This window comes from Alligator sinensis, unplaced genomic scaffold (genome assembly GCF_000455745.1).
Source record: "Alligator sinensis unplaced genomic scaffold, ASM45574v1 scaffold172_1, whole genome shotgun sequence".
NCBI lineage: Eukaryota > Metazoa > Chordata > Crocodylia > Alligatoridae > Alligator > Alligator sinensis.
This window is the reverse complement of record NW_005842168.1, coordinates 349,101-361,473: the sequence shown is the minus strand read 5'-3', so window position 1 is coordinate 361,473 and position 12,373 is coordinate 349,101. Positions and strand designations below refer to the sequence as shown.

At 47.1% G+C, this 12,373-nt stretch overlaps 1 protein-coding gene across 3 annotated transcripts in view; it reads left to right on the top strand.

Moving 5' to 3' along the window:
- SLC1A7 (solute carrier family 1 member 7) overlaps positions 1 to 10,207 on the top strand; it is a 94,746-nt gene extending 84,539 nt beyond the window's left edge. For all 3 annotated transcript variants that reach the window (XM_025206659.1, XM_014520906.2, XM_006025794.2), the window contains 2 exons: positions 3,788 to 3,887; positions 8,827 to 10,207. In XM_025206659.1, the coding sequence (XP_025062444.1) occupies positions 3,788 to 3,887; positions 8,827 to 9,057 (331 nt within the window). In that variant the 3' untranslated portion in view covers positions 9,058 to 10,207. The remainder of the gene's footprint in view (positions 1 to 3,787; positions 3,888 to 8,826) is intronic.
- The last annotated feature ends 2,166 nt before the right edge of the window (positions 10,208 to 12,373 follow it).

Below are 12,373 nucleotides of genomic sequence, written 5' to 3'. Positions count from 1 at the left end.
AATGTCAAGTCAGGGCTTCCATGGTTTTGCTGGAAAACTTCTAGGAGGCCCGAGGGATATTTGCTAACCGTGCCAATACCAATTATTAAAGGGGAAGGGCGTTGGATGTTTAATAAACTTTACTAATCCTTTATCTAATGTTAGTCAATGAATTTAACCAATACTCAAGATCAACAAAAATGTTAAAAATCTAACTAACAGGCCTTTCCCTCTGAATTGTTTAGCCTTCACTCTCACCGCTTGCAGTTTTACCATTTCTCTATAATTCCAGTTAATCTTTCAGTTTAAATTTCTGCTTGTTTTACACTAGCAATTCAAGACAAAAACAACATTTTTTATACAGGTCACTGGTAAGAAAGAAGCACATATCTACAGTCCTTGGACAGGTGCATGGCAGTTTTATACAGCTACAGGTGCAAAGCAAATTGATTCGTTTAGGATGCATTTGACTTTATGCATAACTTTATGAATACGTTTGAATGTCGTGAAGCATAATGGCTGCTTAAAATGTGCTGGCAAGATTGAAATCTCCATGGTAATGCAAAAGATCTGCTGCTTGTATTTTGGTCCATTTAGGTGGCCATTACAGATACATAAAGTTCATACCTTTATTGTGTTCAAAATGAAAACTTCTCAGTTCTTCCATATGTGGGGCACATGTTTTGTATCTCCAGGTGCACCCTGCTGTACCACTGTACACTAAAATACCACTGCGCCCACTTCTAACACCAGTGCTGCCCCGCTGCCGAGCAGGGTTATTCAGGACCTTGCAGGTCAGTTTTCCAGTGGAATTGAAACCAGCAACTTGGATGGAGTCTGTGCAGGCTCCAAGAGAAACTCGTTTTATGTACAGACATAAATCAGTGCTGGAACAGAGCTGGTCAAACAGCATGCAGAGAAATCAAATTTTCCAGGAATCTCAGCCTACAACTAGTGCCTGATTTCCAAGGAAAACTGCCTTAAGAATTTATTCAAATAAGAGCCCAAGGCAGATAGGGAGCCCTTCTGCTGCTCCCATAGCTTCCTTCCTTCCAAAATTGCCTATATGCACAACTTTGCAGAAACCAAAATTAATCCAGCATATCTTTCCAAGAGTCAAAAACTGATCACCAGCTAAGATAAAACTCATCTGACAACATATAACAGCACCACCTGGTGACGCCTTCCATCACAGAATTGGTTTGCATGTTATATGCACTTTTATGAAACTTCTTGTGAAAGGAAAAATCAAAAGCAGAAAGACAAGGCCCCAAAGGATAGCTTCAACAAATACATCGAGGGCCAGATTTTCAAATGTTGTAGCTATGAGACTTGCATGTGCAGGGTGGATAACTCTGCATGCAAATATATTTTAGTGCAGTAATTGCATGCCTAATTTGCAGGGGCAATTATGCATATAGTTTGTATGTATAAAACATGCCTAAACATATGAAAAAAGCTGCTCCATGGAGTTCAAGCTATGTTTAAATTAAGGTACAATATCTGAAATCTGGGCACTGTTGAGATCATTTACATTTATAAGCCAAACATCTGGCGGTCTCTGCATCTCAGTTTTATGACCCATATTCACAAATTAAATTACCAAAATGATACAGTTTTCAGATGTGCACTGGAAAACAAGTTTTTTTTTAAGACTTAAAAGAGACACCCACAATGAGACTATCGAGTCTGTTCCCAATATTGCCTTCCAAGTAGCTTCAGGTGCACCGCCCTCCAATTTTTGTGGGATTGCAAATAACTTTAAATAACAACAATAACAATTCCTAGCACTGTTATGTGAAAGACCTGAATCAGGAGAAGCCGAGTGCCTAAGAGAGCCAGTGAAGTAGATTATATATAAGCTCAGAGGTGTAGCTGGGCAGTTTTGTGCCCTGGGTAGCAGCAGTGCTGGCTGCTATTTTTGTGCTCAGACCTAATGTACATTGATGGTTTCCCTTTAGCTCAAGATTGCATGGAAATCATTGTTAAGTAATATAGATTTAAGAACCTGTGTTCTGAGAGACAGGAAGGGGCAAGCTGAACCCGTAACTTATAGATTCATAGATACATAGAAGTAGGGTCGGAAGGGACCTTGTAGATCATCGAGTCCGACCCCTGCCTGGGCAGGAGGGAAACTGGGCTCAAGGGACCCGAGCCAGGTAGACATCAAGCCTCCTCTTAAAGACCCCCAGGGTAGGAGCCAGCACCACTTCCCTTGGAAGTTGGTTCCAGATCCTAGCCGCCCTGACAGTGAAGTAGTGCCTTTGGATGTCTAGTCTGAACCTACTCTCCAACAACTTGTGGCCGTTATTCCTTGTTATCCCGGGGGGCGCTAGGGGAAACAGGGTCTCTCCCAAACCCTGCTGGTCCCCCCAGTGATATTATAGATGGCCACTAGATCCCCCCTCAGCCTTCTCTTGTGGAGGCTGAACAGGTTCAGGTCCCGTAGCCTCTCCTCGTAGGGTCTGCCCTGCTGCCCCCGGATCATGCGAGTGGCCCTCCTCTGGACCCTCTCCATGCTGTCCACATCCCTCCTGAAGTGCGGCGCCCAGAACTGGACGCAGTACTCCAACTGCGGCCTGACCAGTGTCACATAGGGGGGGAGGATCACCTCCCTGGACCTGCTTGTGATGCATCTGTAGGTGCAGGACAAGGTATGATTAGCCCTATTGACTGTGGCCTTGCGTTGTCGGCCCATGTTCATCTTGGAGTCAATAATGACCCCAAGATCTCTTTCTGCCACTGTGCTCTCGAGAAGGGAGTTTCCCAGCTTATAAGTGTGCTGCTGGTTACTACTGCCCAAGTGCAGCACCCTGCACTTGTCTGTATTGAAACCCATCCTATTTTCATTAGCCCACCCCTGTAACCTGTCCAGGTCCTGCTGTAATCTGTCCTTCCCTATTAGCGTGCCCACCTCACCCCAAATCTTGGTATCATCAGCAAATTTAAACAGGCTGCTTTTTACCCCGTCGTCCAAGTCACTAATAAAGAAATTGAACAGTGCGGGCCCGAGGACCGAGCCCTGGGGAACCCCGCTGCCCACTTCCCTCCAGGTCGAAAAAGACCCATCCACCACCACTCTCTGAGTACGACCCCTCAGCCAATTTGCAATCCATCTGACTGTGTAGGCATCAATGTCACCTAGCTTTTTAATGAGAATGGGGTGGGAGATAGTGTCAAAGGCCTTGCTGAAGTCCAGAAAGACTACTTAGTGACCCTTTAGCCAACATCTTGGTTGGTGTGATTGCATCAGTTATCAAGGGCCTGACCCCAGAAGGTGTGAACAGCCCTTTACTCCCACTGAGTCTAAGCATCTGTCACCTTGCAGGGTCAGTCACAGACTCATAGAAAATGAGGGTTGGAAGGGACGTCCGGAGGTCATCTAGTCCAACCCCCCCTGCTCAAAGCAGGGCCAGCCCCAAATCAAACTGCAACTGGAGCTCTGAATATCAAAAGGTTTCATACCACAAATGGGTGCAAATGACTCAGACTGCAGAGAAATGACAATGCTTAAACTGGATTTGATTTTTCAAGTATTTAAAGAGCTTCAGCAGTCTGTACCTGTTACAAGACTGAGGGAGTCTATGCCAGCTGAGCGCATACTGATAACAGTTTAGCCAAACACTGCTCAGTATAAAACCTGGCTATGCTGAGCTCTGCTCCCGTAGCTGTACTCCCAGCAGCACCCAAGCCAGCTGGTTTAAAATTAGCTGGGTTACATCTACATGAGTCGCAGCTGCTGCAGTGATGGCAGTATAGCGGTACCCCAAGAGAGCTGAGCTCTTAACATCACCGTTTTGTTTGTCAGAGACAGATTCAGAACAATGATCAACGTCCTGGGAGATGCCCTTGCTGCTGGAATCATGGCTCACGTCTGCCGAAAGGAGTTCACCAAGGATGGCGATGAGGTAATGAGAGGACAGGAGGCATTCTGGGGCAACAGAGCCTCGGCACTGCAAGCCCGAGACAACATCTGGCATTCGTGTATTCTGGTTTGTCGATTATGTTCATAGGGAAGAACGTGAGGTTTTGTATCGCTTTTCAGGTGTGGGTAACAGGCATAGCACAAATGAGAAGGCTGATGTTGGATTTGTCATCTACTGGGGGAGGTGCAGGAGATGCATTAAGGGGCTTAAACAACTGGCAAAAACCTTTTCGTGACGACTGAAATCTCCTTCCCCCAGAGGTTAGAATATCACCAAGCAGGGGTAGCAGCTGGACCATCACCACTGCGCACCCCAACCAAGCAGGCAGCCTCAGGGCTTTTTAAAATTGTTGGGAGAAGGATGCATATACAGTGCGAGGCATGTGGTTGAACAGATTTTAAGAGCCAGAATACAGTGCCACGTGCCTTTGTGGAATACATGCCAGCACCCCTTCCACGGGCCAGGCCCCCCTGGAGCTGCGAATTATGGTGGGGGGCTACCTAGTACTCTACATGGGCCAGATGTAGGTGCCTAAAGTTTCTCTCTTATGGGTAACTCACCCTCCTCCCATAGGAGCATGCAACAAGTTACTCCCACAAAACATTATCCTTGTGAAAGTATAGCCGGGAGCAGAAGCAGGAGGGTAGAGATCTTTGAACAAGTGTCACGTGTGTCCATGTGTGTGTGAGCATGCACGCTCATGTGCATAAGTATGTACGTAACACAGAATCCATCAGGTCAGCAAAAGGCAAGTGCTGGGTGTGTTTAGGATCCCAGCGGAGAGTTTAACACAGCTCCAAACACTGCCGTTGGAATAACCTTCCTCCTCACTGCTGCACACGTGCCACTTGCATTCATCTAGTTGGTCTTTTCATACCTTCTGCATCACGTACAAGCCCTTGCTTTCCTTTCCTCGGCCCCATCAGGTTCCTGCTCCACCATGTGAACCTTCCACCACGCCAGTCCATTTCCTTCTCTTGGTGTTTTCACCCCTCCCTCCCCTTATGCCTGACACAGAAAGGGCCTAGTCTTCATTCAGATGCCTCTCCAGAGTGGGCTGCTTTCACTGCTGCAAGCCCTCCTCACTTTGAGATGCTGGGTCCCCATCACTCCGCTTCATAGCAGTGCCTCAAAACACTTCCCCAGCCAGGCCAGGACAGCTCATATCAGAGCGCTTTGCTCTGCCGCTCCTTCACGGGGCACATTTCCTTTTGGGGCACCTTGCGCAGCACTGAGTGTATGAACCACCGTCAGTTGTTTCACCCATTTTAGCGGCAAGTCTTTCTGGCGAGCCCCATGCACGCACTGGGAGCAATGTGCACGAAACAGTCCACCATTTCCTGCTTTCTTTGCTAGGGCCTTTTCCTGCTTGGCCCCCTTGACTCCTACCAGTCTCAGACAGAGCCCTTAGCACAGAGCCGCTGCTGATTTGGCCTGTCTCGAATCTGGGTCTCCTGCCAGCAGGGAGCAGCTGCCACCGGAAAGCCACGAGGGCACATTCCCACTCAGGTGGCTCCTGGGGACTGGGAATCCACTACCACTGTCCACGTCCACGATGCTGTGGCAGCATAGCAGGCGGGGGGCCCTGAGGCTCCAGCTGTTAACGGGGCTGCAGCTACCAGCAGGAAGTGTGGATACATCTACACACCCTTTCTAGTGGCTTTGGCAGCAAACGCCTTCTGTCACTCACGGGACCACCGCTGCTCTGCTACCTAGGATCTGCGTGTGGACGCACGCACCATTTTTCAGGCAGAAGCTGAACGCTGCTGCAAAAATGCTTAGTGGAGGTCAGGCATTTCGGGTGTTGTTTTTTTAAGCGTACAAAGTAACTGCAAAATATTTAATCGAGTAGAAGGCCAGGAGATTAGGATGATCATCCTCGCCTGACTTCTTGCGTAACACCAGTCTCCTGATGTTTCATGGCTGTATTTAGAACGCAGGCTGGGAGCACAGTGCTCAGGTTTCACCGTGCTTCATTCAAAGAAAAGCTACAACAAGAATATAAAATGCCTCCTAAGGGATTGCTCAATTGTTTGTAGGGAGATTTTTCTCTACGAGGTGCTCAACTGCCTTCAAATGCACCATCCATCCTCCTCGTGTCTTGGCTGCATACTTTGTGTAGTTAGTCATGTATACTCAAATGGCAAGTTATCTCAGCTGCAAGCCCACCCCGTCCCTCTGCCAATGTTTACGTATTATTTTCCCCATCAGCCCTTCTGATTTTCTATTCTAAATGATATTTCAACCTGTTACTCGTGAATCAGTCAGTAAAACTCTCCCTTCAACTTCCCCTAACTCAGACCACAAATACACATTAGCTCCGAGGCTTAGAAGGTATTAATAACAGGGAGGCAAAGAGGTGCCGAACTTGAATGAACCATTTGTCTGCCTAATCGTGTCGTGGCTCAGCTCTGCCCCACGCTCCTGAGAAAAACAGCCTCCGCCGCCGTGCCATTTGGCAGAGAGGGGAAACATTGTGATCGTGCAGTCTTGTATCTGACTGCATCTGTCCCAGAAGCATTGGGATTTGTAGCCCTCCCGGCATTTCAGCTTAGCTTAGTCCAACTGCAGATATAACTTTGGCTTCACTTATTTGGGGGATGTTACAGCATTATTGGCCTGGGTCAGACCTGGAGTTACGAACAACAGTGGGTTGAACTTGTACTTCGTAAAAAGCACTTTCTTTTTTCTGTTTGTTGGTATTTTTACAGTACTCGTTCAGGGCAGAAGGAACAGGGCATTTAGGTGCCCAATGATGCAGGCAGGAATTAGCACCAGATCAGGCAAAGCACTTAGGCACCTACCATGCCACTTAGGCATGATACAGATGCCTAACTACCTATGGACGGCCATGGGCACATAAGTTTTGGCAAGTCAAGTTACTTAGGCCTCGCAATTGTGCTACTGCACATGCCCAGAGGTACCACTGCCATCATGGCTGAGCGGAGCATCTCAGCCCCCGTCTCATGCCTATCTGGGAAGTAGGCATTGCCATACTGAAGTCTCCTGAGGGGCCCAATACAGTAGACATGCTCCGAGCCTGCCTGTGTACCCTGACAGCACTGCATCTAGCAAAGCATGGCAGCCACAGTCACTTTTGTTCAAACCCCCCCCCCACATGCATATTATTCAAGGACTGCTAATGTAAAATGTGTAAGCAGTCCTGAGCATGGGGGCGGGAGCCCAGGACTCGCCCTTCCAGACAAATGCCTTCATTGCTGGACTGCAGTCATGCTCCCTTTTTCTTGCTAAGTCTCTCTCTGACCCCACAAATGTTGCCTTCTGGGCTGCACTGTGCTCCAGTGATGGGATCAAGAGTGCCCCCCGCCTACCCTCCCTCCAACCTGGGCATTACAGTGTTTCAGTGGGGGGGAGACAAGGGAGGAGGGCATGGAGCCCAGGTCCCCACTACCTAGGCAAGTGCTCTAACCACTAGACTGCCACAGAGAATGTGGCAGTAGCCATGCTTTTCAAAAAGTAGGAGCTGGTTGTCCACACCAAAAGATGACTTGGGCACAGAAGTCTGAAGGGTTTCAGGCTATGCATCCCAGTCCCACTTCGGTGCCTAAATCAGGGCTGTAGGCAGGCACCGCAGTCAGGGTGCCCGATGGGGTTTCAGACACACACAGGGCACACATTTTATCCGAGGGGCTCTTCGGGAATCCCTACGGGCTGGTTTAGACAGCACCCATCCCACATGCTGACAACCTTTAATCCCTTTCTGAGTGCCACTGCATTGTACAGATTTAGGGAACCCGGGTGTCTGCCTAGGGTTTGGAAAGCCCACTTTCGAAGCCAGGCACCTAAAAGTCCACAACTGAGGTCCTTAAAAGCCCTGCAAAGGTGCTGCCTAACCCTGGAGGGGCCTACATTTTATTTTTGAGCATAAGAGCCCTGCCAAAGCATCCTCAGTCTTGACCTGCTCAGAGCCCACATAATGCTTAGGTCCATTAGGACACACAAAGCAGGCCTTCCTGAGGAGGAGGAAGTGGAAGTGATGCTGTCTATGCTCCTGCAGCTGTATGGTGAGCGAACTGGCCCAGGACACGGAGACCCCAGTTCTGGTCCCTGCTCCGCTGAATATTTCCCTGTTTTGTGTCCAGTATTCAGTGGAGGTGGCAGAGGTGGGTTTGAGTCCTGGGCTGGTGCTCTAACCACTCTGCTCCTGGATAAAAGGGAGCGTGGGATCTGCTCCAGCCACGTTCAGAAAGAAAAGATTGATGCCAGGAAAGGGACTGTGCGGACAGAGGCACCTGTGCGCGGTCCACAGCAAAGTGCACAAACCCTGGAGAGGGGCAGGACTGAGGATAGTGCAGCATTTCCATTGGCTTGGTTAGGTGGCACCCTGCCCCTAGGTGCCTAGCTTCTCCCCCACACCGTGGAAGAGCAGCTGTCAAGCGGCTGTGGCTCTCAGGCTCCCACAAGAGTGATGAGACAAATACAAATTAGACACTGCAACCTCAGACCCTTTGATGATTTAACCCTAAGGGGGGGTTACGAAAGTGCCTGTGCATCCAACTCCCATCGACTTCCAATCGAGATTTAGGCACCTGCTTTGGTCATTCTTCCTTGGCATAGATGTGCCTTATTAGGTACTCCAATACCTTTGTATATCTGGCCTTGAAAGCCCAATTCTCATTTAAACTAAGGCTCTTGTAGGTAGACAGACCTTAAAGCTACATTGCAGAAGCTGTGTATCAGCTGACTTTAAGTCCCCTTGATACAACCAGGGAAGTGTTAGGGGGCCTCAGAGTAAATAAAAATCAAATCCTGAAGGCGCCTGTGCCTCTAAGTTTTCCTAATGCATTAGAGAGACTGCATGCAAACTCCTGAGATAAGGAATAACTTCATTTTATACACAGGAGAGGACACGCACAGCCCAGAGCAGGGATAATCTACAGACTTGCTGTTTCCCACACAGGTGCCACTGATCTGTGAAACTAAACCTATTAGCATCCACCAGCTCATGGCTTACCAGAGAAATGGCTGCGTGAAGCACATGAACGAGTGTCGTGGACCCGAAATTGTGAAAGTATTTCAGCATCACATACCTGTACAAGTGGAGCAAGAAGAAAACCCAGTGGAGAACCACATGCGGAAATGTCAAGACCACTGCACTATTGAAATCAATGAATTGGAAACAAACGTGTAATCGCTAGACTTGATGGTATCCGATACCCTGTGACCTGATACCCAATCGCTACCTCACAGCTGGCGGGCAGGACTCTGCCTCGAATGGAAAACCGTGGAGTTATTGCCACACTGCTTGTACCGGAGCTAGGAGACCAGCTGTGAACGTCAGAAAAGGCACAAGGCGAGAAAGAGAAGAGGGCTGCTCCAGTGGGATGATTTGAATACTGGAAACTTAACCGATGGACAGTTTTGGTTTTACTCTGGGCACAGTGGTTTGATTCCAGCATCGTATGTTGACACACCTTGGCTCTTTTTGTAAATTTTTTATTTTGATTCTTTTTCATTTTCTAACAAAAGCCTTTTTTGTGTGTGTGCAGCTTATTAATTATGCCCACGACGTGCATAGATTGCTTGGTACGTGACAGTATTTCAGAAAACAGACTGACGCTACTTCTTCTAGTCCCTAAACAACGGAGGTCACACTCGGGTTGAGAATAACACTAAGAAAGCTGCACTGATTTCCTAGTCTCTCAAGGCAATTCTTTTATCATTCATAATGCTGCAAACTGAAAATGGAGCGAAATCTGTATCCTTGCAGGGAAACATTAAAAAAGCAAGGCTGGTGGACACACTTTGAAGACTGGTATCAAACTGCACGGTCTAGTACAAAGACGCCTGGACTCCCGCAAAGGACAGTTTGTATTCCAAGTGCCAGATTCACACGTCCGTGTTTTAAAAGTCCAACTGCACTGGAGTCAGTCTCATATAGCCACAGTGGCAGAGCCACGTCAGCCCTCACACACACACACACACACACACACACCCCCACACTGGTGCTAAAGAGTGCTCATATATTCTCTCCTTAAATTTGTAGGCTCTTCTACTGTATATATGTGTAAATTTGATGCTCAAAGCTCTTGAACAACATGCTTCATCCCAAGGGCAGACTAAACAGAGACTGAAATCCAGTACAGATGACTAATAGTTGGGCTCCGTGGGGAGTTGGCTGTGGAAACTGGCCTGTTATTATTCATTATACCGTGGTTGGACTCTATTGAATGTTGTTTCTCTTGTTCAGCTATCTACCGAATCCTTCAGTTAAAATCAAATCTGCTGGGTGTGTAATGTTTGTAACGGAAAACACTTTTAATAAACCTGCCATTGCAAAACCTAGTTGTCCGTGTACTTCTAGAAGGAACATATTCTTGTTTCGCTCTTGAGGAGCGGGAAGGAAAAGCATGGAGTTGGGGGAATTGCTGGAAGGGGGTTTTAGTACAAAAAAAAGAAAAATCACAGAAACGATTTCCTACCAAGCACATGACATGTGTATTTTGTGTTTGCTGCATTTGTCACTTAAGACACATCAGCTCCCCAAATCCATATCTGGTGCTGTAATATATTGCTAAACATCAAGGCAACTTCCGTGGGAAAAAATGTAAAATTAATCAAAATAGTCTGGTGAGAAAGGGCAAATTCTGCACCACTGGTCGAAAATACGAGTGCTGTAATGCGTCCCACTAGTGGTCTGTGTGAGCCGTGTGTATTCACCTGCTCTTTAAAGCATTCTGGACTATCTCTCATAACCTACTCATGCAGCAGCCACTTCTATCTACAACATGTGTAGCTCAAATTTTCTGGCTTCAAAATACAAAGCCTGAAAACAACTGTCATGTCTTCATTTCCTGTAACACTGCACACATCCAATCCACTTCTTAGCCATCCGACCTGATGAAGAATGTCTTGCTTGCAAAAGCTTGTTTAACTCTATCCTAACAACATAATCAGTCCAATAAAAGGTATCACCCTAAGAAATCCTTGCCTCTTGCATAATTTCTGTTCCATTGTGGCTACAGCACCACTCTTACGCTGCCCTCACTTCTTAGTGTCAATTTTTATGTCTCCATCATAATATCAGTCATCATAAGATCTTGGTTGTGCTCACCATGAAAACACTGGGCATTTTAATGGACTTTTATATTGTTCGTAGCTATTTGGATAGCCGCTGGCTGCTTGGGACAGCAGATCTCCAAAGCCGTCTGATTTAAATGCTAATGATTACTCATGAAAATTCGGATAGGTAGCGTATTATCTCCTCTTCTAGTTAAAGAGCAAGAGGCCTCACACCCTATACATAATAGAAGAGCTGTACATATTCAAAACAGTGAGTTCCTGAGCAAGCCCCAGATTAAATTGCCTACATATGATGAGCCTGTCTGCTCAGGTGGCAGTTGATTCATGGAACCAGAAGAGGTATTATATGTACCAGAGACCGGGCCTCATCCGCCACGGTCTTGTCCCTCACACAGTAACTTGTAACAATTCAAGAGGCTGTAAAATCCTAGCATTCAGAACTGGTTTAGAGCATTTTCGAGCTCTTTTGCATGGGTGCAGATGACTAGAAAAGGTGCAAATCAGCCCCAACATTAGTAATGGGTAGTCCAAAACCAAGTACATTTTGAACAAGTCTGACCACATTCTCTGATCCCAGGATGCCATTGTCTGCCAAGCAGAAGGTGCTGCTGGGTTCCCAGCCAGCAAAGCTACATGCTGCTTTGAGCCAACCAGTAAAATGCAAATCCCAGTGCCTGCCCCGAGTGATCTGGCCTAATCTAATCTATTCTAATCTGTTTTATCATTATTTTTAGGAAACAGGTCATCACAATTTTGTTCTGTTGCCATTAGGATGGTTCCTGGGCTGTACACTGCTGTTTTACTCCCACCTGTACAGCTCCTGCTTGTAATACACTTCGATGTTTGCTGCAACTTTCCACAAAACTGAGTACTGATTTCTTATTTAGGATCCCAGAGCTTAGGACTCAGCTCCTACCTTTAAGTGTGCTGCTTCAAAACCATCTTTCACCTTGTATAAACCATGTGTAATGTCACCCTGTGCTGGGGATTCGTCCCTTTTGCTCCATGGTGCAATGACAGCAGATCTGAGAACTCACCTTGATAACGCCTCCAGGGGCTCTTCCCCCGAATCTAGAGGCATGGCAGTCTGCAGAGTGATGAGCCTCAAGAGACCCAGTCAACCCTAGCATCAGGATCCTGGGTGGTCCAGGGTAGGACTGGAAGGGACCTCCCAGGCAGGCAAGTCTAGTTCCTTGGAGACAGAACTAGGATTCAAAAATGACCCTGATACTTTGGGAAAATGGTCTGAAATGGAAGGAAATGCAATAAGTGCAAACTCTACACACAGGGAGGAATAATTAAATGAGTAAATGCAAACTGTGGAGTGACTGGCTGACTACAGTACTACAGAAAAGGATGTAAGAATTACACCAGATGACAAGCTGAACCGGAGCTAACAATGGAATATTGTTTCAAGAAAGCCA